The sequence below is a fragment of the Schistocerca cancellata genome, chromosome 11 (assembly GCF_023864275.1).
Source record: "Schistocerca cancellata isolate TAMUIC-IGC-003103 chromosome 11, iqSchCanc2.1, whole genome shotgun sequence".
Taxonomy (NCBI): Eukaryota; Metazoa; Arthropoda; class Insecta; order Orthoptera; family Acrididae; genus Schistocerca; species Schistocerca cancellata.
This window is the reverse complement of record NC_064636.1, coordinates 39,149,632-39,176,663: the sequence shown is the minus strand read 5'-3', so window position 1 is coordinate 39,176,663 and position 27,032 is coordinate 39,149,632. Positions and strand designations below refer to the sequence as shown.

General features: G+C 46.8%; 1 protein-coding gene across 1 annotated transcript in view; it reads right to left on the bottom strand.

Annotated features, from left to right (window-relative positions):
• Window positions 1-27,032, bottom strand: part of LOC126108622 (probable cationic amino acid transporter) — a 663,130-nt gene that overhangs the window by 137,022 nt on the left and 499,076 nt on the right. Inside the window, exons 5-6 of the mRNA XM_049913934.1 lie at window positions 22,273-22,481; window positions 7,274-7,445 (exon numbers count right to left, since the gene is read on the bottom strand). Of these exons, the coding sequence (XP_049769891.1) occupies window positions 7,274-7,445; window positions 22,273-22,481 (381 nt within the window). The remainder of the gene's footprint in view (window positions 1-7,273; window positions 7,446-22,272; window positions 22,482-27,032) is intronic.

Below are 27,032 nucleotides of genomic sequence, written 5' to 3'. Positions count from 1 at the left end.
CTGGTGACTTTTTTAACTGTCCGCCATGAACGTCTACATGTCCATGTCTTTTTACCTCCATTTTGTTACCTTACTCTGTTTTATGTTCCCCTTTTTTATCTTCTTATGTATGTATCATTTTATTCTTGTTTTAGTTGTCGTGTCACTCGGCTGAAGAGCAGCGGATTGTGCTGCTGACAGCCCTCCCCTGCCCATATGGGGCAGGGGAATGAAATCACAATAAAGAAAAAAAAAAAGAAAACCTCGTCCAGCCAGTCTGGTACTCGCTCTGGATTGCATCTCTATCTCGGCGGCACTGCGTTCTGGTCATTGCTCGTTGTTGACATTTGCCTGGCTCTGGTTCCGAGTGGATTTACTGTTGGTGTTTGGTATTGTGGTTTCTACAAGCCTCTGTTGTTTATCTCTTCCTTGTTGTGTCGGTCATAGTCGGTCGTTGTCGGTTGCTGTCGTTGGTCTGTCGCCCGACTCGTCCTGTGTTCACCCGGTGGTGCGTGCTCCAGCGCCGGCGGCTTCCCCGCCTGGCGGTTCTGATCCGCAGCCCAAGGTGTTCCCGCTGTTGGTTTTAGTTACTACAGGAGGGACTCTCCAAAATCGAATGTGTTTTGTGAAGTTTCACGGGAATAGGTGTACGATCCATTTTTCTTTGCTGGGAACATTGTTAGTTACAGGAAGCACATATCTCGATATGCTTGAGAACTTTCTTTTCCCTCAGGTGGAGACGGATTCGAACGACTCCATTTACTAACAGGATGGGACACCACCACACTGGCATCTGGAATGGGGGGAATTTTTAAATCAAAGGATTACCGAACGACGTATCATTCGCACTGGAGCAAATGATTCAGCCTTACGTTACTGGCCTCCAAGGTCACCGGACCTGAATGTATGTAATTATTCTTGTGGCGGTTTATAAAAGACTGTTCACGTGCCTTTGTTACCAGCAACAATGAATGCACTGAGACGTCGCATAACAGCAGCTGTGGAAGCTGTAACTCATGACATGCTCGCTGCAGTATGGGAACAACCTGAATACCGCATTGACGTATCCCGTGCATCTAAAGGGGGGGGCATATTGAGTACCTATGAAAAGGTATGAGAAAAAGCTTTTCAGTTTCCTGTTCATCAAAAAACAAAATTCATTGTATATGTTCATAGTTTCTGAAATGTAGACGTGCCAAATCGGATGATTCTTTTTGATACACCCTGTATTTTGATCATACCATGTGTTTCACAATTCATGTTACACACTTCTGGAGCTTGTAGAGCGGACTTAGTAGATCAAGTTTAACACAGGAAGCCATGCCCCGCAACGTCACCCAACGGCGCTACAGAGCATCAATGTTATAGGCGCCGTTGCCTGTAAATGTATGTATATACAGGGTGTTACAAAAAGGTACGGCCAAACTTTCAGGAAACATTCCTCACACACAAATAAAGAAACTATGTTACGTGGACATGTGTCCGGAAACGCTTAATTTTCATGTTAGAGCTCATTTTAGTTTCGTCAGTATGCACTCTACTTCCTCGATTCACCGCCAGTTGGCCCAGTTGAAGGAAGGTAATGTTGACTTCGGTGCTCGTGTTGACTTGAGACTCATTGCTCTACAGTACTAGCATCGAGCACATCAGTACGTAACATCAACAGGTTAGTGTTCATCACGAACGTGGTTTTGCAGTCAGTGCAATGTCCACAAATGCGGAGTTGGCAGATGCACATTTGATGTACGGATTAGCACGGGGCAATAGCCGTGGCGCGGTACGTTTGTATCGAGACAGATTTCCAGAACGAAGTTGTCCCGACAGGAAGATGTTACAAGCAATTGATCGGCGTCTTAGGGAGCACGGAACATTCCAGCCTACGAGTCGCGACTGGGGAAGACCTAGAACGACGAGGACACCTGCAATGGCCGAGGAAATTCTTCGTGCAGTTGACGACAACCCTAATGTCGGCGTCAGAGAAGTTGCTGCTGTACAAGGTAACGTTGACCACGTCACTGTATGGAGAGTGCTACGGGAGAACCAGTTGTTTCCGTACCGTGTACAGCGTGTGCAGGCACTATCAGCAGTTGATTGGCCTCCACGGGTACACTTCTGCGAATGGTTCATCCGACAATGTGTCAATCCTCATATCAGTGCAAATGTTCTCTTTACGGATGAGGCTTCATTCCGACGTGATCAAATTGTAAATTTTCACAATCAACATGTGTGGGCTGACGAGAATCCGCACGCAATTGTGCAATCACGTCATCAAGACAGATTTTCTGTGAACATTTGGCCAGGCATTGTTGGTAATGTCTCGATGGGGCCCCACGTTCTTCCACCTACGCTCAATGGAGCATGCTATCATGATTTCGTACGGGATACTCTACCTGTGCTGCTAGAACGTGTGCCTTTACAAGTACGACACAGCATGTGGTTCATGCACGATGGAGCTCCTGCACATTTCAGTCGAAGTGTTCGTACGCTTCTCGACAACAGATTCAGTGACCGATGGATTGGTAGAGGCGGACCAATTCCGTGGCCTCCACGCTCTCCTGACCTCAACCCTCTCGACTTTCATTTATGGGGGCATTTGAAAGCTCTTGTCTACGCAACACGGTCCCAAATGCAGAGACTCTTCGTGCTCGTATTGTGGACGCCTGTGACACAATACGCCATTCTCCAGGGCTGCATCAACGCATCAGGGATTCCGTGCGACGGAGGATGGATGCACGTATCCTCGCTAACGGAGGACATTCTGAAGATTTCCTGTAACAAAGTGTTTGAAGTCACGCTGGTACGTTCTGTTGCTGTGTGTTTCCATTCCATGATTAATGTGATTGGAAGAGAAGTAATAAAATGAGCTCTAACATGGAAAGTAAGCGTTTCCGGACACATGTCCACATAACATATTTTCTTTCTTTGTGTGTGAGGAATGTTTCCTGAAAGTTTGGTCGTGCCTTTTTGTAACACCCTGTATATAAGGTGATTCCATGATGATGTTACAAACTGTTCATGCTGATGGAGAAAGATAAGTGTATCAATTTGAGGTCAGGGTCGCTGTAACACAAACGAACGTGTCGAGAGTTATAAACGAAAACCGCTTTGATACCTCTGACAGTGGAATACATATACCTGTACTGTTGTTACTAATGTTGTGGCTAGGAATCTTTCAGAGATGATAATATGGAGAAAAAGAACAAAATATGGGCTCTAAAATGCATACCTGAGGAGATACGAGCACTTGTTCATCTTCGCTACTGTGAAACGCATCTCCCCTATTGAACAAGTGCTCACAGGCATGTTAGATCCCGTGTTTACTCGACACGTATTCTTGTTTTGGTCGGTACCACCCCCTCTAAAAGTTGCCTACCCTACAATTTTAGCAATAACAGTGCCAACACACATATTCCACTTTCAGACGTATCGGAACGGTTTTCGCTTGTAAGTTCCGACTCGTTCGTTTCCAACACAGGGACCCTTACCGCAAACTTATACATTTATCCTTCTCCATCAGCCTAGAATGGTTGTACCGCCATCACGGAATCATTTGTGTACATACATTTACACTGGCCGTCGCCTATAACTTTGACGCTCTGTAACATCATTGGGTGACGTTTCCGGACATGGCTTTCTATGTAAAACTTGATACACTAAGCCCCCTCTACAATCTCTAGAAGTATGTAACATGAATCGTGTAACACCCTATAAGGAGCAGTGAAATGAAAACGAGACAGATGGAGTAAATGTAACTAAACTCTTTATTATTTCTAAGGTAATCGAGTAACTTTTACGGCATTTTCAACAATTTGGCAGTTACTTTCGATACAATAAACAGTTTACTTACTTTTTTCCATCTGTACCATTTTCATTTGATTGGTTGGTTGGTTGGTTTGGGGAAGGAGACCAGACAGCGTGGTCATCGGTCTCATCGGATTAGGGAAGGATGAGGAAGGAAGTCGGCCGTGCCCTTTCAGAGGAACCATCCCGGCATTTGCCTGGAGTGATTTAGGGAAATCACGGAAAACCTAAATCAGGATGGCCGGACGCGGGATTGAACCGTCGTCCTTCCGAATGCGAGTCCAGTGTCTAACCACTGCGCCACCTCGCTCGGTTTTTCATTTGACACCCTTTATATGTTGACAAGAATGAGAATAATTATTTGGAGTTCGATGAGATAAGGATATGTATGGATTTGAAACTGTAAATGTGATGGTGCTTTATGTGCTCAGTAACGTTTGCTAGAGAGGGAATTGGGTGCATGGGGGACCCTCACAAAAATAAGTGTAAGCTGTACGGAAAGATGCAGTTTGTTTGTTAGCTGCATGTGCCATAAATCATTTCAGAGAGTCTTTTACCGAAATGATGTGGAATCATTCATTTGACAGGTGAACCTCAGGCATGATTACAATCAACATTAATGAAGACATTAGTTTCTAGTCCTACTCATGCCACTACACTTAAAAACTATTTTTCTTGGAATAAAAGCAAAGACAGAAAAATAAGAAATAATGACCACGGACGAAGTCATCGTATTAAGAAGGGTGTAAAACGATGAATCAGCCTTTCTCAACTACCGTTGAATCTGTACATCGAAGAAGCAATGATGGAAATAAAACATAGCTTCAGGAGTGGGATTATATTCAGGACGAAAAAATGTGAACTATAGGATCAGTGATTCCTATCATCAGTGGAAGTGTGGAAGAATTACAAGACATACTGCTCGAAATTAACAACACCACACTCGTAGAGTATAAACTGAGAATAATACAAAGAGAGACACCAGTCATGAAACGTAGCAGAAAGCAGAGTGGGCAGACTGCGTAGAATTTCGTTGGCCAGGAAGCAAAATAACGCATGGCGGACGAAGGAACGAGGACATGAAAAACAGTTTATTACACGAAAAGAGAGCATACCTGCCAGCAGAAGTCTACCAGTACCAGACATTGGCGTTAATTTGAGGAAGACATTTCTAAGAATGTATGTCTGCAGCACAACATTCTACATTAGTGAAACATAGACTCTGGGGCAACCAGAACAGAAGAGGATCGAATAATTTGACATGTGGTGCTAAAGAAGGATGCTGAAAATTAGGCTGACTGATAAGATAAGCAAGAGGAGGTTCTCTGGATAATTGCCAAGGGTGCAAGTATGTGGAAAACCCTGACAGAATGATAGGTCATTTGTTAAAGACATCAGGGAATAAGTTACATTATACTAGAGGAAGATTTAGAGGGTAAAAACTGTAGGTGATGATAAAGATTGGAATAGATCCAGCAAATCACTGAGGACATTGGGTGCATGTGCAAGTCTGAGATGAAGAAGTTGGCATGGAAGAGGAAGTTGTCGCAGCCCACATGAAACCAGTCAGATCAGTGGTCACCCAAAGATCGTTCACATGGTTCAAATGGCTCTAAGCACTATGGGACTTAACATCTGAGGTCATCAGTCCCCTAGAACTTACAACTACTTACACCTAACTGACCTAAGGACATCACACACATCCATGCCCGAGGCAGGATTCAAACCTGTGACCATAGGAGCAGTGCGGTTCCAAACTGAAGCACCTAGAACCTCTCGGTCACAGAGACCGGCACCCAAAGATGAAATGCGGAGGATGTGCTATGACAAAATGCGAGGAATGAGTATTGGGAAGGGTCAAGAAACTGGATGCAGGTGGTAGGAAGTGAGTAGGATTGCAGTTATTTGGAAAATGGGTGGGTTGGATCCTCCATCTTAAATGGAATGATGTAATTGTGACAGTGGAGAAGGCTGGTGAAACTAGCGTGCAGAAGGACGTGTAGGGTATGAATGAGCAAGAGGGTGAGGCAGCAGGCCAGGTCTCCAGAGGGTGGGAGGAGATGGTGGGGAGGTTGGGAATCCCTGGTAAAGGCTTTCCAAATGTTTGTGGAAGTCTGTGAAATTTCTCACATGGTATTTGATATGGGTGTGGGAGGGTAGGCAGACATGGTAAGTAAGCTGGAGTGAATGATAAGGGAGAACACGGCTGGACTGGGAAATTTAAAAGGTGTACTGATACATACAACACGGTGGTGGGATGGATGAAGACCTCGAAGGTATGTATGATATCCTTGGCATTAAGAAACTTGTTAAGCCAGTTAGTAATTGTATTACACTGCTTTCCTTTCCAGTAGTAAGTAAGTATTTCAGTGTTCTAGTTTTGGTGAATCATATGGTTGTTGTCTCTCATGTAGACGTCTCACAGATAGGAAGTTACGCTGATTTTATTCTCTATTTATTGCCTGGGTTTTACAGGATTGATAAAGAGGTACTGGATGGTTATAATTAAAATTTCCCTGTTTAACACGTTATAATACGGAAACTACACTACTGGCCATTAAAATTGCTACACCAAGAAGAAATGGACAAATATGTTATAGTAGAACTGACATGTGATTACATTTTCACGCAGTTTGGGTGCATAGATCCGGAGAAATCAGTGTAATAACGGCCTCGGTATGCCTGGGCATTGAGTCAAACAGAGCTTGGATGGCGTGTACAGGTACAGCTGCCCATGCAGCTTCAACACGATACCACAGTTCATCAGTGACTGGCGTATTGTGCTCGGCCACCAATAACCAGACGTTTTCAGTTGGTGAGAGATCTGGAGAATGTGCTGGCCAGGGCAGCAGTCAAACATTTTTTATACCCAGAAAGGCCCATACACGACCTGCAACATGCGGTCGTGCATTATCCTGAGAAGATTTTACCCACAACGCTGATTAAAGAGGTACCTCTGTAGGTGTTACAATCTTTTCTGTTTCCATGTTTAAAGACTGGTGTGATTACTGCTTTTGTCCAGTCTGATGGAACCTGTCCCGACTCCCAGGCCATTTCAATTATCCTGTGTAGCCATTTAAGACCTGACATTCCACTGTATTTGATGAGTTCCGACTTTCATCCACCCCAGCTGCTAAAAACTAAATTCACTAAAAATCAGTAACAGATCACGATAAATCAAAGGACAAACAAATTTACTAGGAGAGTGTTTCCTCTAAAATATATTAGTTACACTTTTTTTTAAAGAGATATAATAAGTACTACAATGGGGAGACTAAGTTTGGGGCATCAGCTGTAAAGAAGAGATCGTATGGATGCTCGAAGAATGACTGTAGTCTGGAGGGAAATGTGAGAGTGGGTATTGTTAGTTATTACAGTTTGAACAGCTTCGAAATCTCGGAGATGGAGCCGATCGAGTACGGGGTGTCGCAGCGAATGACGCGCGGAGCGCAGTAACTGGAGGGAGCGGCTGTCCAGGGAAGGCGCGACTCACCGATGAGCGTGAGCATCATGGAGGAGGTGACGTAGGCGATGAGGATGACGATGAGCGACGCGACGATGGCCAGCGGGATGGAGCGGCGCGGGTTGGTCGCCTCCTCGCCCGTCGTCGCGATGATGTCGAAGCCGATGAAGGCGTAGAAGCAGGTCGCCGCCCCCGTCAGCACCTGCGGCACAGCACGTGTCGGATCAGCGGTGAGTCAGCGGTCTCACCAGCCAGCTGCTTCGACAGTGTCAAAATGGTTCAAATGGCTCTGAGCACTATGGGACTTAACTGCAGTGGTCATCAATCCCCTAGAACTTAGAACCACTTAACGGGCTCCGGAAAGGCTCAAAATCATGAAAAGTTCAATTTTTACTTTTTTGCGTTTTCTGAATCTGCAGACTATTACCTTTTAATAGATATATAATTTATTCAATTCCGAAGACTACAACTATTTTTAAATTTTTTTTGAAATCTGTTCTACATGGGCGTGACCCACTGTGGCGCTGTTAAACTGCTGTCAAATGGTGTTATTATTAACGTCCGTGTTCATCAGGTACATTTTAGTGTTGTGAGATAAAGTATTTTCAGAGACTTAGCAGCACCTGAACTGTTGAAAAAGTGTATTCACGGAAAAACTCAAAACCCCAATGAAAGTGTAAATAGTGTTATATGGTCGAGAACCCCCAGGACTGTATTTGTTGGAATAGAAACACTTCACTTTGGTGTGTATGATGCTGTTGCGACTTTCAATGATGGCAACATTGTAAGGTGCAAGGTATTTAGAAATATGGGAATGAAGATAGGTTCTAACATGGTACGAGCGATGCTTGCTTTAGACAAGGAACGCCTTCGGGCTGCAGACAGGGCTGTAAAGAGTCTAGAAATACAAGCAAGAGTAAACAGGAGGAGGAACAAGAGGAAGCTGGAGGAGGAGTTTGCAGAGGATGAACATAATCCACCCTATGGACCTGGAATGCGCTAAAAAGTTAATCCAATCTTTGTCGCTCGATTCCCAAAACTTTTATTTTCTCATACTAATTACATGTTTTCTAAGGATCTTCCAAACATATTTGTTTCAAACTTTCAGTAAATGTTACACAGTACCTTCTGCATAATTTAACACAGCCTTTTTCCAAAAAACTGTATATTTTTGAATATATAAATAAAAAATTGCAAAAAAAAATTGTTGTGAATTTTCATTACAATTGAAAAAAAAAATCATCTTTAATAACTGAACTAAAATTCTGTAAAATCCCTGTGTTAAGTTGTAGCCCATATTCCAATAAATAATCTGTAAAAAGTTCAACTTCCTACCTCAAATACCTTGTGAGGAAAGATGTAATTTATAAGCGTTATTTTAACATTGCAAGTATAGGGCGTTCCGGAGCCCCTTAAACCTAACTAAGCTAAGCACATCACACACATCCATGCCCGAGGCATGTTGCAGACTGTAGCGCCTAGAGCCGCTCGGCCACTCCGGCCGGCCGACAAAGTCAGACAACTGTGCAGAGTACATATAAAACCTACGGTCGAATGGTCGGCTGTTTGATTCGGGGGAGGGGACCAAATAGCGATGCCATCAGTCCCGTCAGATTAGGGAAGGCTGGGCGAGGAACCATCCCGGCATTTACTCGAAGCGATGGTTGGACGTGGGTTTGAACCATAAAATCTGTGAAACGCTTCGAAAATCACTGCAGGTAAGTAACGACGGCGTCGTGATGGTGTGGTCACGCTGCGGAAGCCGATATCTGTGTTCAAATCTCCCTCGCGCCTTTTTTTTTTTTTTTTTTACAAAATTAACAACTTTCCGTCTGGTCATTGACGAGTCTGTTCTCCTTCTGCAGTCTTGGCAGCTGTACTATAAACTGGTTCCAGTACACAGGTCACGTGGCAAGAATATATTATCGTCGCAAGTAATTGTGGTGAATGGTGAGACCAGGTGACATGCCGCATAGACCTCTCAAAGAAATGAAAACACCAAACAAACGTCCGCAGCTCGTGGTCGTGCGGTAGCGTTCTCGCTTCCCACGCCCGGGTTCCCGGGTTCGATTCCCGGCGGGGTAGGGATTTTCTCTGCCTCGTGATGACTGGGTGTAGTGTGATGTCCTTAGGTTAGTTAGGTTTAAGTAGTTCTAAGTTCTAGGGGACTGATGACCATGGATGTTAAGTCCCATAGTGCTCAGAGCCATTCGAACCATTTGAACCAAACAAACGAGTGCGAACTATGTTACAACAAAATTCAAGAGTCAGAACTTCCAATGCGGAACGTAACAGTCATGACGTGTGATACTCGGGTAGAACAAATAGGAGGTACGTACGTCTGGAGTTACATTCCTTTCACCTCGCTGTTGCAGACGGATGTTACACCGCGACACAGACACAAATTTGAATACAGCGAATAGGCACGTCAACGACCGCACAGACAGTTAATAATTTTGTGAAAAAAATGGGGGATGAGGGACATATGAATAGAGAGGTCACAGTTCGTAGTAATTGACGTAAGTAATGGAGTGATTTCTGGCGTCCCGCAGGGTAGTGTTACAGGACCTCTTCTCCTCCTTATCTACACTCCTGGAAATTGAAATAAGAACACCGTGAATTCATTGTCCCAGGAAGGGGAAACTTTATTGACACATTCCTGGGGTCAGATACATCACATGATCACACTGACAGAACCACAGGCACATAGACACAGGCAACAGAGCATGCACAATGTCGGCACTAGTACAGTGTATATCCACCTTTCGCAGCAATGCAGGCTGCTATTCTCCCATGGAGACGATCGTAGAGATGCTGGATGTAGTCCTGTGGAACGGCTTGCCATGCCATTTCCACCTAGCGCCTCAGTTGGACCAGCGTTCGTGCTGGACGTGCAGACCGCGTGAGACGACGCTTCATCCAGTCCCAAACATGCTCAATGGGGGACAGATCCGGAGATCTTGCTGGCCAGGGTAGTTGACTTACACCTTCTAGAGCACGTTGGGTGGCACGGGATACATGCGGACGTGCATTTGTCCTGTTGGAACAGCAAGTTCCCTTGCCGGTCTAGGAATGGTAGAACGATGGGTTCGATGACGGTTTGGATGTACCGTGCACTATTCAGTGTCCCCTCGACGATCACCAGTGGTGTACGGCCAGTGTAGGAGATCGCTCCCCACACCATGATGCCGGGTGTTGGCCCTGTGTGCCTCGGTCGTATGCAGTCCTGATTGTGGCGCTCACCTGCACGGCGCCAAACACGCATACGACCATCATTGGCACCGAGGCAGAAGCGACTCTCATCGCTGAAGACGACACGTCTCCATTCGTCCCTCCATTCACGCCTGTCGCGACACCACTGGAGGCGGGCTGCACGATGTTGGGGCGTGAGCGGAAGACGGCCTAACGGTGTGCGGGACCGTAGCCCAGCTTCATGGAGACGGTTGCGAATGGTCCTCGCCGATACCCCAGGAGCAACAGTGTCCCTAATTTGCTGGGAAGTGGCGGTGCGGTCCCCCACGGCACTGCGTAGGATCCTACGGTCTTGGCGTGCATCCGTGCGTCGCTGCGGTCCGGTCCCAGGTCGACGGGCACGTGCACCTTCCGCCGACCACTGGCGACAACATCGATGTACTGTGGAGACCTCACGCCCCACGTGTTGAGCAATTCGGCTGTACGTCCACCCGGCCTCCCGCATGCCCACTATACGCCCTCGCTCAAAGTCCGTCAACTGCACATACGGTTCACGCCCACGCTGTCGCGACATGCTACCAGTGTTAAAGACTGCGATGGAGCTCCGTATGCCGCGGCAAACTGGCTGACACTGACGGCGGCGGTGCACAAATGCTGCGCAGCTAGCGCCATTCGACGGCCAACACCGCGGTTCCTGGTGTGTCCGCTGTGCCGTGCGTGTGATCATTGCTTGTACAGCCCTCTCGCAGTGTCCGGAGCAAGTATGATGGGTCTGACACACCGGTGTCAATGTGTTCTTTTTTCCATTTCCAGGAGTGTATATAAACGATTTAGGAGACAATCTGAGTAGCCGTCATGTGATGCTGTCGTTTATCGTCTACTAAAGTCGTCAGAAGATCACAACAAATTGCAAAAAGGCTTAGAAAAGATATCTGTATGGTGCGAAAATTGGCAGTTGACCCCAAATAATGAAAACTCAGCTCATCCATATGAGTGCTAAAATTAATCCGGTAATCTTCGGTTACACGATACATCTATCAAATCTAAAGGCCGTACCTTTGACTTAATACCTATGAAGTGCAAGTGCGAACAACTTAAATTGCAAAGAACACATAGAAAATGTTGTGGGGAAGGTAAACCAAAGACTGCGTGTTATTTGCACAACACTTAGGAGATGCAATATATCTGCTAAGGAGACTGCCTACACTACGCTTGTCCGTCCGCTTTTAGAATACCGGTGCACGGTCTGGGATCATTACGGGATAGGATTAATGGAGTGGATCGAGAAAGTTCAAAGAAGAGCAGCACGTTTTGTATTATCGCGAAGTGGGGGAGAGACTGTCACTGACATGATACAGGATTTGGGGTGGACATCATTAAAACAAAGGCGTTTTTCGTTGCGGCGGAATCTTCTTACAAAATTTCAATCACCACCTTTCTCCTACGAACGGGGAAATATTTTGTTGACTCCGACATACATAGGGAGAAACTATCATCATAACAAAATAATGTAAATCAGAGCTCGCAGGGAAAGATATACGTGTTCGTTTCTTCCGCTGCTGCTCGAGATTGGAATAACAGGGAGTTATTGGGAAGGTGGTTCCATGAATGGTTCAAATGGCTCTGAGCACTATGGGACGTAACATCTATGGTCATCAGTCCCCTAGAACTTAGAACTACTTAAACCTAACTAACCTAAGGATATCACACAACACCCAGTCATCGCGAGGCAGAGAAAATCCCTGACCCCGCCGGGAATCGAACCCGGGAACCCGGGCGTGGGAAGCGAGAACGCTACCGCACGACCACGTTCCATGAATCCTCTGCCAGGCACTTAGGTGTTATTTGCAGAGTAGCCATACGGATGTAGATATGAACACGCATCTTCCCCGTCGCAGTCCGACACCGTGACCACACAACAACGACACCACGAATATTCAAATTCGCTCGAATGCCGCTCGGAGAGGCCGCGCGGTTTGGGGCGCCATGTGACGGATTGAGCGGCCCCTCCAGCCAGAGGTTCGGGTCCTCCCTCGGGTGTGTGTGTTGTTTTTAGCATCAGTTCCGAAGTTGTTCCGGAAGTTTGAGACCAAGGGTTCTGTTTCAAACGTTAAGAAAATAGGACGACCGCGTCGCGTTCGAACACGAGAAAACATTGCTGTCGTGCGTGGCCGTAAGCCCCAGAAACTCGATTCGCCAACCAGTTACACAATTGAATTTATCACCAAGTTCACTGCATGAAATCCTTTCAGAACACTTGAAAATACACTCCTGGAAATGGAAAAAAGAACACATTGACACCGGTGTGTCAGACCCACCGTACTTGCTCCGGACACTGCGAGAGGGCTGTACAAGCAATGATCACACGCACGGCACAGCGGACACACCAGGAACCGCGGTGTTGGCCGTCGAATGGCGCTAGCTGCGCAGCATTTGTGCACCGCCGCCGTCAGTGTCAGCCAGTTTGCCGTGGCATACGGAGCTCCATCGCAGTCTTTAACACTGGTAGCATGCCGCGACAGCGTGGACGTGAACCGTATGTGCAGTCGACAGACTTTGAGCGAGCGCGTATAGTGGGCATGCGGGAGGCCGGGTGGACGTACCGCCGAATTGCTCAACACGTGGGGCGTGAGGTCTCCACAGTACATCGATGTTGTCGCCAGTGGTCGGCGGAAGGTGCACGTGCTCGTCGACCTGGGACCGGACCGCAGCGACGCACGGATGCACGCCAAGACCGTAGGATCCTACGCAGTGCCGTAGGGGACCGCACCGCCACTTCCCAGCAAATTAGGGACACTGTTGCTCCTGGGGTATCGGCGAGGACCATTCGCAACCGTCTCCATGAAGCTGGGCTACGGTCCCGCACACCGTTAGGCCGTCTTCCGCTCACGCCCCAACATCGTGCAGCCCGCCTCCAGTGGTGTCGCGACAGGCGTGAATGGAGGGACGAATGGAGACGTGTCGTCTTCAGCGATGAGAGTCGCTTCTGCCTTGCTGCCAACGATGGTCGTATGCGTGTTTGGCGCCGTACAGGTGAGCGCCACAATCAGGACTGCATACGACCGAGGCACACAGGGCCAACACCCGGCATCATGGTGTGGGGAGCGATCTCCTACACTGGCCGTACACCACTGGTGATCGTCGAGGGGACACTGAATAGTGCACGGTACATCCAAACCGTCATCGAACCCATCGTTCTACCATTCCTAGACCGGCAAGGGAACTTGCTGTTCCAACAGGACAATGCACGTCCACATGTATCCCGTGCCACCCAACGTGCTCTAGAAGGTGTAAGTCAACTACCCTGGCCAGCAAGATCTCCGGATCTGTCCCCCATTGAGCATGTTTGGGACTGGATGAAGCGTCGTCTCACGCGGTCTGCACGTCCAGCACGAACGCTGGTCCAACTGAGGCGCCAGGTGGAAATGGCATGGCAAGCCGTTCCACAGGACTACATCCAGCATCTCTACGATCGTCTCCATAGCAGCCTGCATTGCTGCGAAAGGTGGATATACACTGTACTAGTGCCGACATTGTGCATGCTCTGTTGCCTGTGTCTATGTGCCTGTGGTTCTGTCAGTGTGATCATGTGATGTATCTGACCCCAGGAATGTGTCAATAAAGTTTCCCCTTCCTGGGACAATGAATTCACGGTGTTCTTATTTCAATTTCCAGGAGTGTACGTGCGTACAAGATTCAACTTACACAAGGGTTCAAGCCTGCCGATAATAGAAAGAGACATCGATCTGTCAGTCGACCTTGGCTCGACAAGCGGATAACGAGAACTTCACAAAAAGAATAATTTTCTCAGGTGAGGCGCACTTCCGCCTCGGTGGGTACGTCAATAACCAGAACTTCAGAATTTGGGGTAACGAAAACGCGCGAGCGACTGTGAAAGATGAGATGCATCCACAATGCACGACCGTCTGGTGTGGGTTCTGGGTGGGAGGCGTGATCGGCCCGTACTTTTTCGAAATCGATGAGGAAGCTGACGTCACTGTGAACGTGTTTTCTGATCGGTTTTTCCCTCTCATTGTCGAAAACGACGATTTTTGGTTTTTGAAGAAATTGGTGCGACATGTCGCACATCCCGTGAAACGATTGCTCTGCCGAATGAAAAGTTTCCTCAATTATCTCATCGCGTGGTAACCAGGAATGGCCTGCCTGATACGCGATCTTATGCTTTCTGACTGTTTTTTTAAGGGGATTTGTGAAATCGAAAGTGTTCGTGAAGAAATCACCAACAATACGGCAATTGAAGGATGAAATTAATAGGGTTATTAACGGCATCCCAAGGGATGTTTCTGGACGCGCCATCGAGTACTTCAAGGAATGCATTATTCGTTACCTCGCAGCCTTGGGTGACCATGTAGAGGACATAATTTTTCATGTAGGCCTATAAACGGGAGAAGTTACTCAATGTGTCTGAAGAAATTCTCAGTAAATCTCATATGTTCTATAGCGCTTCGATATCCGTCCCTACTTCCAGGACACCCGCTAGTGCACTCCCATAGAAACTAATTTTTGCAGTTAGCAAAAGACTTGATTACACACGCCGTAATTTCAGTATTATATGGATGAGCGCAGGGTATTATAAAACAACTGCCAATACGGAAGACTGTGAATTCTCATCCGTTGAGTAGTGCTCCAAAGCCGGACACGAAAGATCTACATCTAAATTTACATGACTACTCTGCAATTCACACTTAAGTGACATGCAGAGGGTGTTTCGAATCATCTTCAAACTAATTCACTAACGTAATGAAATGGAACACCTACAGCGTCATCACGATGTTTATTATATGGCTACCAGTTTCAGTTTGTAGATTAATCTCCCCACTGGTGAAGCATTTACTGGAGAATACTATGCTAACCGCCTGCACAAATTGCAGCAAAGATATGCGGAAAAAGGCCAGGTTTAGCAAAGAAGAAAGTCATCTTCCATCAAGACAATGCGCGCCCGCACACATGTGCCGTCGCCATCGCAAAAGATATGAATTGTTGCGACACCCGCCTTATTTACCTGATATGGCTCCGTCAGACTTCCATCTCTTCCCGAAACTGAAAAGTTTTCTTGGTAAACGAAGATTCACTTCAAACGAAGAATTGATAGCCGGAGTTGACAACTATTTGGCAGGCCTTGACGAAACTCATTTTCGAGGTGGGATCAAGGCACTGGAGCATCGTTCGACCAAGTGCATTAATCTACAAGGAAATTGAAAAATAAAAAAAGTTTCGGTGGTGTAAGTAATTTCTTTATATTCCGTTCCGAGGGCTTTTCAAACCACCGTCGTATTACATAAGTGAAAAGTCGAAGTCCCTCAAACCTATGAGAAGGATGAACGTACAAAAATTCTCTACGGTTCCACCTTCTGACACGACTTGCGAAAAATAAGCGCTTAAATCTTTCTACACGGGCTATGATTTCTCTTACTTTATTACGATTATTATTTCCTCCTATGTACGCTGGTGACAATTAAATATTTTCACATTCAGATCAGAAAGATGACTATTGAAACTTCGTGAAAAGTTTTCCCCGCAACAAAAAACGCCTTTGTTTTAATGATTGCCACTCCAGTTCGTCCGTGGCACTTTCTCCCCTATTTCGCGCTAATACAGAACGCGCTGCCCTTCTTTGGACTTTTTCGGTGTCCTCCGTCAGTCCCATCTGATGTAGATCCCACACTGTACAGCAATACTCCAGAAAAGGACGGAGAAGCGTAGCGTACGCAATCTCATGTATTAAGTGCTCTGCAAATAAATCGCTGTCTTTGATTTCCTTTCCGCACATTTCCTATCTGACAAACCCAATGTAAATTAATAAATGAAAAGCACCAGTTTGCTTTTGTTCTACAATATTACTTTTATTGTTAACCGGTTTTCGGTTTACAAGGCCATCCTCAGACATTTACTGAGAATTATCACCAAAGAAGTTACAATGTTTGCAAACAACAATGGAAGAGAAGTAACATGTCTAGACTGAAGTAGAAACATACGGTAAATAACATCTTTGACAGTGTGGTGGTAATGCAATGAAAAAGTAATAATTGAACAGTACATAAATAACAATGGAGTAGACAGGAAAACCTTTAGCACAAAATAGGAACAGCATGCCCACATAACAGTTTCTATTAATAAACACAACTAATAACACAATTAATTAATAATGTAGAAGAAAATTTAGCTTGCGCTTTTCATTTATTATAATGTTGTCCTGCCAAGACCCGACGGAAGATTCAGTTAACATAACAAGAATCTAGCGCAACATAAGAAGAATCTGGCGGAAGTACAGCTGTAAGCATGGGTCGTGAGTCGTGTTTGAGTAGATCAGTTGCTAGAGCACATGCCCGCGAAAGGCAAAGGTCCGGGCACACAGTTTTAATCTGCCAGGAAGTTTCATAACAGCGCACACTCCGCTGCGGAGTGAAAATCTCATTCTGAAAACATCACCCAGGCTGCAATATCCTTTTGTTGCAAAAGTGATAGTCTTGCAAGAGTAGCAGGAGAGCTTCTGTGAAGTTTCGAAGGTATGAGTATGAGATCAGGTACTACATCTACATCTACATCTACATCTACACTCCGCAAGCCACCTGACGGTGTGTGGCGGAGGGTACCTTGAGTACCTCTATCGGTTCTCCCTACTATTCCAGTCTCGTGTTGTTCGTGGAAAGAAAGATTGTCGGTATGCCTCTGTGTGGGCTCTAACCTCTCTTATTTTATCCTCATGGTCTCTTCGCGAGATATACGTAGGAGGGAGCAATATACTGCTCGACTCCTCGTGAAGGTATGTTCTCAAACTTCAACAAAAGCCCGTACCGAGCTACTGAGCGTCTCTCCTGCAGAGTCTTCCACTGGAGTTTATCTATCTTCTCCGTAACGCTTTTGCGATTGCTAAATGATCCTGTAACGAAGCGCGCTGCTCTCCGTTGCATCTTCTCTATCTCTTCTATCAGCCCGATCTGGTATGGATCCCACACTGTTGAGCAGTATTCAAGCAGTGGGCGAACAAGCGTACTGTAACCTACTTCCTTTGTTTTCGGGCTACATTTCCTTAGGATTCTTCCAATGAATCTGAATCTGACGATTAATTTTATATGGTCATTCGATTTTAAATCACTCCTAATGCCTACTCCCAGATCATTTATGGAATTAACTGCTTGCAGTTGCTGAAGTGCTATATTGTAGCTAAATGATAAAAGATCTTTCTTTCTATGTATTCGCCGCACATTACACATATATACATTGAGATTCAATTGCCATTCCCTGCACCGTGCGTCAATTCGTTGCAAATCCTCCTGCATTTCCGTACAACTATCCATTGTTACAACCCCTCGATATAATCATTCGCAAAAAGCCTCAGTGAACTTCCGATGTTATCCACAAGGTCATTCATATTCATTTTGAATATCAACGGTCCTACGACACTCCCCTGCGGCACACCTGAAATCATTTTCACTTCGGAAGACTTCTCTCCATTGAGAATGACAGGGTGCATTCTGTTATCTAGGAACTCTTCAATCCAGTCACACAATTGGTCTGATACTCCATATTCTCTTACTTTGTTCATTAAACGTCTGTGGGGAAGTCTATCGAACACCTTGCGGAAGACAAGAAACACGGCATCTACCTGGGAACCCATGTCTATGGCCCTCTGAGTCTCGTGGACGAATAGCGCGAGCTGGGTTTCACACGATCGTCTTTTTCGAAACCCATGCTGATTCCTTCAGAGAAGGTTTCTAGTCTCCAGAAAAGTCATTATACTCGACATAATAGGTGTTCCAAAATTCTACAAGTCATCGACGTTAGAGATACAGGTCTACAGGGTGGTCCATTGATCGTGATCGGGCCAAAGAACTTACGAAATAAGCGTCAAACGAAAAAACTGCAAAGAAAGAAACTTGTCTAGCTTGAAGCGGGAAACCAAATGGCGCTATGGTTGGCCCGCTAGATGGCGCTGCCATCGGTTCAAATGGCTCTGAGCACTATGGGACTTAAGTCCCCTAGAACTTAGAACTACTTAAACCTAACTAACCTAAGGACAGCACAAAACACCCAGTCATCACGAGGCAGAGAAAATCACCGCCGGGAATCGAACCCGGGAACCCGGGCGTGGGAAGCGAGAACGCTACTGCACGACCACGAGCTGCGGACTGCTGCCATCGGTCAAACGGATATCAACTGCGTTTTTTAAAAATAGGAACCCCCATTTTTTATTATGTATTCGTGTAGTTCGTAAAGAAATTTGAATTTTTTAGTTGGACAACTATTTCGCTTTGTGATAGATGGCGCTGTAATAGTCACAAACACATGGCTCACAATTTTAGACGAACAGTTGGTAACAGGAAAGTTTTTTCAATTGAAATACAAAACGTAGGTATGTTTGAACATTTTATTTCGGTTGTTCCAATGTGATACATGAACCTTTGTCAACATATCATTTCTGAGAACGCATGCTGTTACAGTGTGATTACCTGTAAATACCACAATAATGCAGTAAATGCTCAAAATGATGTCCGTTAACCTCAATGCATTTGGCAATACGTGTAACGACATTCTTCTCAACAGCGAGTAGTTCGCCTTCCGTAATGTTCGCACATGCATTGGCAATGCGCTGACGCGTGTTGTCAGGAGTTGTCGGTGGATCACGATAGCAAATATCCTTCAACTTTCCCCACAGAAGGAAATCCGGGGACGTCAGATCCGGTGAACGTGCGGGCCACGGTATGGTGCTTCGACGACCAATCCACCTGTCACGAAATAATCACACGCGAGCTATGTGCCGGACATCCATCATGTTGGAAGTACATCACCATTCTGTCATGCAGAGAAACCTCTTGTAGTAACATCGGTAGAACATTACGTAGGAAATCAGCATACATTGCACCATTTAGATAGCCATCGACAAAATGGGGGCCAATTATCCTTCCTCTCGTAATGCCGCACCATACATTAACCCGCCAAGGTCGACGGTGTTCCACTTTTCGCAGCCATCGTGGATTTTCTGTTCCCCAATAGTGCATATTATGCCGGTTTACGTTACCGCTGTTGGTGAATGACGCTTCGTCGCAAAATTGAACGTGTGCAAAAAATCTGTCATCATCCCATAATTTCTCTTGCGCCCAGTGGCAGAACTGCACACGACGTTCAAAGTCGTCGCCATGCAATTCCTGGTGCACAGAAATATGGTACGGGGTGCAATCGATGTTGATGTAGCATTCTCAACAGCGACGTTTTTGTGATTCCCGATTCTCGCGCAATTTGTGTGCTACTGATGTCCGGATTAGCCGCGACAGCAGCTAAAACACCTGCTTGGGCATCATCATTTGTTGCAGGTCGTGGTTGACGTTTCACATGTGGCTGAACACTTCCTGTTTCCTTAAATAACGTAACTATCCGGCGAACGGTCCGGACACTTGGATGATGTCGTCCAGGATACCGGGCAGCATACATAGCACACGCCCGTTGGGCATTTTGATCACAATAGCCATACATCAACACGATATCGACCTTTTCCACAATTGGTAAACGGTCCATTTTAACACGGGTAATGTATAACGCAGCAAATACCGTCCGCACTGGCGGAATGTTACGTGATGCCACGTTCTTGAGTTGTGACTATTACAGCGCCATCTATCACAAAGCGAAAAAAGTGGTCCAACTAAAACATTCATATTTCTTTACGTACTACACGAATATGTAATAACAAATGGGGGTTCCTATTTTAAAAAACGCAGTTGATATCCGTTTGACCTATGGTAGCCCCATCTAGCTGGCCAACCATAGCGCCATCTGGTTTCCCCCTTCAAGCTAGACGAGTTTCGTTCTTTGTACTTTTTTCGTTTGACGCTTATTTCGTGAGATATTTGGTCCGGTCCCCATCAATGGACCACCCTGTACAGTACTGTCAGAAATAATGTTGTGAAGGGAGGTACAGAGTGGTGTTTGGGTAGCTCAGTCGGCAGAGCACTTGCGTGCGAAAGGCTAACATCGCGAGCTCGAGTCTCGGTCCGGCACACAGTTTTAATCTGCCACGAGGTTTCAAGAATGTATTGTAAGTAGGCTGTTTATATTTTCTTATTGGCAACGTTACGTAGCGCTCTGTATGAAAATCACTGGCTGTGCTGTGTGCAGTCTGTGGCCAGTTTGCATTAATTGACACCAGTTCATCAAATTAAGTAACTTGTAAGTTCCATTTCACTGCACACGTTTCTGTTGGTCATAGTATATGGACAATATGTGAGAAGTAGGGACTGATAGTGTTTCCACGTGTGTTGATAATTCAGCAAGGGACTGGATAACAGCATTGCTGGTTCTAAGGACAATTCCTAAAACTTCGTGAGTGTACAAGTGGTGGTTTATGGACTTGCTATATTATCCGCAAGACTCTTCGATGGTGATTGTGCACCTGCACAGTCGCAGCAGATGGCTGCTGGCCATCTCTGCAAGGACTACAGTGGGTCTACACCTTTGATGACTCACCAATACCATTATTTCTACAAGGACTACAGTGGGGCTACACCTTTGATGACCCACCAATACCATTATTTCTACAAGGACTGCAGTGGGTCTGCACCTCTGGTGGCCCACCAATACCGTAATCTCTACAAGGACTGCAGTGGGTCTGCACCTCTGGTGGCCCACCAATACCGTAATCTCTACCAGGACTACAGTGGGTCTACTCTGTGATGACCTACCTACCAATATTCTTCAAAACTTCGACTGACTCTGCTGTGGGTTTGCTCTGTTGTGGCCCATTACCTGTCTGCATGTCAAGAGTCAGCACTGTCTTTCCGTTGGAAGGGCAACACTACTTCTTCAAGACTGCATGGAAATCCACTACTTCTGTGTGCAATTTCTTTTAGTAATGAGACTTTGTAAAAAAAAACTGTATTTACTATTATGATGAATGATCAGGACTATCTTTATGGACTGTGAGAAAATTTTAGCTTTTGACCAACATTGTATTGATAAGTGTGTGCATTTGATTTCTTTGTTATTATAATTATGAAAAATTTTATCAAATCATTATTGGCCACTGCCCAAAACAATTTGTAAAATTTTTTGTGGGGAGCATGGGGGCTATGTAAGTAGGCTGTTTATATTTTCTTATTGGCAACGTTAGATAGCGCTCTGTATGAAAATCACTGGCTGTGCTGTGTGCAGTCTGTGGCCAGTTTGCATTGTTGTCAGCCATTGTAGTGTTGGGCAGCTGGATGTTAACAGCGCGTAGCGTTGCGCAGTTGGAGGTGAGCCGCCAGCAGTGGTGGATGTGGGGAGGAAATGGCGGAGTTTTGAAATTTGTAAAAATGGATGTCATGAACTGCTATATATATTATGACTATTAAGGTAAATACATTGTTTGTTCTCTATTAAAATCTTTCATTTGCTAACTATGCCTATCAGTAGTTAGTGCCTTCAGTAGTTTGAATCTTTTATTTAGCTGGCAGTAGTGGCGCTCGCTGTATTGCAGTAGTTCGAGTAATGAAGATTTTGGTGAGGTAAGTGATTTGTGAAAGGTATAGGTTAATGTTAGTCAGGGCCATTCTTTTGTAGAGATTTTTGAAAGTCAGATTGCGTTGCGCTAAAAATATTGTGTGCCAGTTTAAGGACAGTCAGGTATTAATTGTTCAAAGTGGACGTTTCAGTATTACTGCACAGTACGTCACAGTAGGCAAACACTTTCTAGCACATATTTTGCGCTAACCTATACTTATTACCAGATAGTTGAATTTTACGGTTAAGTGTATTAGAGAGCTAAGAATGAGTCGAGTTTGCAGCTACGTCTACAAAAGTAAAGGCAGGCAGGCGCTGCGCACGAGCGAGCTGAGCGGACTCACCCCGGACCAGCCGAAGGGCAGGAAGCCCTTGTGCTCGGACCAGTTGCGGCCGTCGACGTAGAAGAGGCCGGCCGACATGATGAACACCCAGACGGCCAGGTTGATGGCGTTGAGCACGTTGTTGAAGATGAGCGACTTCTTGACGCCGGCCGCCATCAGCAGCGTCATCAGCAGCGTGATGAGGCACGCCAGGAAGTCCGGCGGCCGACCTGCGGCCCCGTCCACGTCGGCATCAGCGGCGCTCTACACAACACTACTCTGTCGCTGAGGCCTCTCCCTACTGTGTGCCATACTGGTCAAAAACGGACCCCGCGTCAACTCCAAACTAGCAGATTCATGTTCAAAACCGGTGGTAAGGCCCTGTACTCTTTCTCCGCTGCTGTTCCACCTACACATTGCAGAAGCAGTCAAGGAAACAAAAGAACGACTCAGACGTGTCATTAACAATCAGGGTGAAAGAATGAAACTTCCTGGCAGATTAAGATCGTGTGCCGGACCGAGACTCGAACTCGGGACCGTTTTCTTCCGCGGGCAAGTGCTCTACCAACTGAGCTACCCAAGCACGACTCACGCCCCGTCCTCATAGCTTTACTTCTGCCAGTATCTCGTCTCCTACCTTCCAAACTTTACAGAAGCTCTCCTGCGAACCTTGCAGAACTAGCACTCACAAAAGAAAGGATGGTAGAGCACTTGCCTGCGAAAGGTACAACGTCCCGAGTTTGAGTCTCGGTCCGGCACACAGTTTCAATCTGCCAGGAAGTTTTACATCAAAATGGCTCTGAGCACTATGGGACTTAACATCTATGGTCATCAGTCCTCTAGAACTTAGAACTACTTAAACCTAACTAACCTGAGGACATCACACAACACCCAGTTTCATATCAGCGCACTCTCCGCTGCAGAGTGAAAATCTCATTCTGGAAACATATCCCAGGCTGTGGCTAAGCCATGTCTTCGCAATATCCTTTCTTTCAGGAGCGCTAGTTCTGCAAGGTTCGCAAGAGAGCTTCTGCAAAGTTAGCAAGGTAGGAGACGAGGTACTGGCAGAAGTAAAGCTGTGAGGACGGGGCGTGAGTCGTGCGTGGGTAGCTCAGTTGGTAGAGCACTTGCCCAGGAAAGGCAAAGGTCCCGAGTTCGAGTCTCAGTCTGGCACACAGTTTTAATCTGCCAGCAAGTTTCATATCAGCGCACACTCCGCTGCAGAGTGAAAATATCATTCTCGAGACTGTAGTCTTTCTTTGCTACTGTCCAACCTCTACACCAAAGAAGCAATCGAGGAAACAAAAGGAAGATTCTGGTGTGTCATTAATCAGCATGTGTCCTCGGAGTCTTTCGCGACGGCATACATGAATAAAACGTTCTCGGTTTTCCAGCCGCGTCAATAAGAATAAAATCCTCGAGCTTTCGACGGCCATCTCCGCCATCGTCGTCAGGAGTTGGCTGACTACCGGGGCTGTTTTTTTTTTTTTTCCTTTATTGTATTTCGATTCCCCCCGAAGAGGGCGAGCTGGCAGCAGCTTACTACACTGCTCTGCAGCCTACAGACTTTTTAAAATGTAAGGAGAAGTTAAGAAACAATAAAAGCAGGTGATAAAATGCGGACTTAAATTGTAAAATGGCGGAAAATTGGGGAAAGTTAAAACACAGCAAAGGGTTGGCAAAGCGAATAAAAATACACAGGATGCAGACAGGTAACATAGGAGACAGACAATTAAAAAACATAGCGACAGTCTGGGTTCTGTTCGCAAGAGATAAAAAATCACACCCAGCGACAGTATGACGGCCGTTCGCAACACTTCCCAAAAGACATACAACACGGAACATTCACTGTAAAACACTCACTGTAAAGCACTGCACAAAAATGTCGGCACAAAGATGACACTCCCTAGCCAAGGGCAGATGGGGGGGGGGACCTGGATGAGGGGGAAAACAAGGAGGGAGGAGAGGAAAAAACGAAAGGGGTGGGGAACCAAAGGAGGGAGAGGATTCATAAGGGGGGACAGGGGCAGGGCAGACGTGAGAGGGAATGGAGAAGGCAGAGGAGGTAAATGCAAAAGGACTCTGGGGACACAAGGGGGGCAGAGAGAGGGTAGGTGGGGAAAAAAAGAGGATGGAAGGAGGGGGAGAGGGAGCCCAGGAAAAGGACAAAGGAGAGGATCAGAGTTGATAGGAGAGATAAATGGAGGGAGAGAGGGCATCATCCGGGAGGGGCAGTTGATGGAAGCTACCTTGGGAAAGGAGATGAAGGGTGTAGAGATGGAGGGTAGGGGGGACACAACGGTGAAGGCGTGGCAGGGGGTGGGGATGGGAGTGGTGAGGAGCAACCAGGGGGTGAGGGGGATCAAGGCAGCGGGAGCTGTAGAGGATGCGGATATGTTCGAGGAACAGGAGCAGATGGGGGAAAGGAATCAGGTCATAGAGGATCCGCGTGGGGGACAGGAGGTGTATACGGAAGGCGAGGCGGAGTGCATGACGCTCAAGGATCTGGAGGGACTTATAGAATTTGGGAGGGGGGGGGCAGATATCGAGGCGGGACTGGCATAACAGAGGATGGGACAGATTAAGGATTTGTAGGTGTGGAGGACGGTAGAGGGGTGCAAACCCCACGTCCGACCAGAGAGGAGTTTGAGGAGTCGGAGGAGGTTGTGGGCTTTGGATTGGATGGAGCGGAGATGAGGGATCCAGGTGAGGTGACGGTCAATGGTGAGGCCGAGGTAGGTGAAGGTGGGGGTGAGGCAGACAGGACGGGCGCAGACGGTAAGGGATAAATCCAGGAGCTGGAAGGAGGGAGTGGTACGACCTACGACGATTGCCTGGGTCTCGGAAGGATTGATTGTGAGGAGCCAACTGTTACAAGAAGTGGCAAAAAGGTCAAGGTGATTCTGGAGAAGGCGTTGGACCATTGGAGGGTAGGAGCGAGGGTGAGGAATGCGATGTCATCGGCATATTGCAAGAGGTGTACTGGATGGGGTGTTGGGGCACATCTGCCATTTACAGGAGGTAGAGGAGAGGGGAGAGGACAGAGCCCTGGGGCACACCCGTAGAGGGGTAGAAGGTGTGGGAATTGGCAGTATGGATGGTAACATAGGAGGGGCGGCGGGAGAAGAAGGAGGCCATCAGACAGATGTAGTTGATAGGAAGGGCGCAGGTTTCGAGTTTAAACAGGAGACTGGGATGCCAGGCACGGTCGTAGGCCTTTTCGAGGTCGAGGGAGAGCGAGCGATGGGAGTTAAGCTGGAGGGAGAGGAGACGAGTGAGGCAGAGGAGTCGGTCATCGGCAGAGAAGGAAGGTCGAAAGCCACATCGGGTGTCGGGGAGGAGGTAGTTTTGGCGGAGTTGGTGATAGATGTGCCGGGAAAGGATGGATTCCGAGAGCTTGCTGAACACTGACGTGAGACAGATAGGACGATAGGAAGAGGCGTCAGATTGGTTGGTCTGGTTTGGTTGTTTGGGGAAGGAGACCAGACAGCGTGGTCATCGGTCTCATCGAATTAGGAAAGGATGGGGAAGGAAGTCGGCCGTGCCCTTTCAGAGGAACCGTCCCGGGATTTGCCTAGAGTGATGAGGCAAGGCTTGTTGGGTTTGGAGAACATCAGGATACGGGAGGTTTTCCACAGGTCGGGGTAGAAGCCAGTGGCAAGGATGACATTGTAGAGGGTGGTAAGGACGGAAAGGAAGGAGGTTGGGCAGTGTTTGAGGTGGCGGCAGGTAACGCAGTCGTGGCTGGAGCAGTGTTGCGCTTAGTGCGGAGTGTGAGGCTGATGTCCTGTGTAGTGGTGGGAGTGATACGTTCAGATGGTGGGGTGTGGCCCAAGTGCTGGAAGCTAGGAGCAAGGGGAGGAACAGAGGTATTCGTACAGTCCATGACGTGCCGGGGCTGTTACGGTTTCTCGCTTATATTGGCACGATGACATCATCAGCAGTCAATCACATCGACCCAATGTGGCGCGCGTGTAAGTCGACCCGGACAGTTAGCGGAGCTGTTGCCCGTGGCAGCACCGGTGACGTCAGGTGTCTCCAGGGGCAGGCGCCACGTTTGAAACTGCCGCTCCCGCGTCGCGCATCTGTCTCTGCTTTCTTCGATGTCCAGCACCCGCCCCCATGCCCTGCTGAGTGTGCATCCCTGGGCTCTGTTGAAATCGTTGTTGTTTAAACGAATCTCGGCCGCTTCCTTCATAACGGAGTCCCAATATGTAGACGCATGAGCCAACACTTTCGTATTTCCGAACTGTATTTTATGTCCGTTGAACGCCAATAGTTTCCACCACCCTGTACACAAGAAAGCTGTCCTGAACACGTTGGTTCATAGGGCTAAGATTATCTCTGACGACGACCACCTACAGTCTGAATTGCAGAACTTAAAACGTGTTTTCGGGGAAAATGGATACAGCAAAATAGACATCGAAAACGCTTTAAAGGGCCGCCGACGAAAGACACCTGGTGAATCAATAGAGCCGCGCGGGCTTAGCCCTGCGGACTCGGGCGCTGCAGCCATGGACTGTCCTCCCTCGGGCATGGGTTTGTGTATTTGTCCTTAGGTTAATTTAGATTAAGTAGTGTGTAAGCTTAGGGACAGATGACCTTAGCAGTTAAGTCCCATAACATTTCACACCCATCTGAACATTTGAATCAATAGAAGAGGCTAAACGGACTGTATTCCTCCCATAATGAAGAACAGCTAGCAGTTAGTTAGGACGTCTTTTGCAGGAACATGGGCTAAGACCAGTGTTACGGCCCGCCCCCAATATACGATATATGTT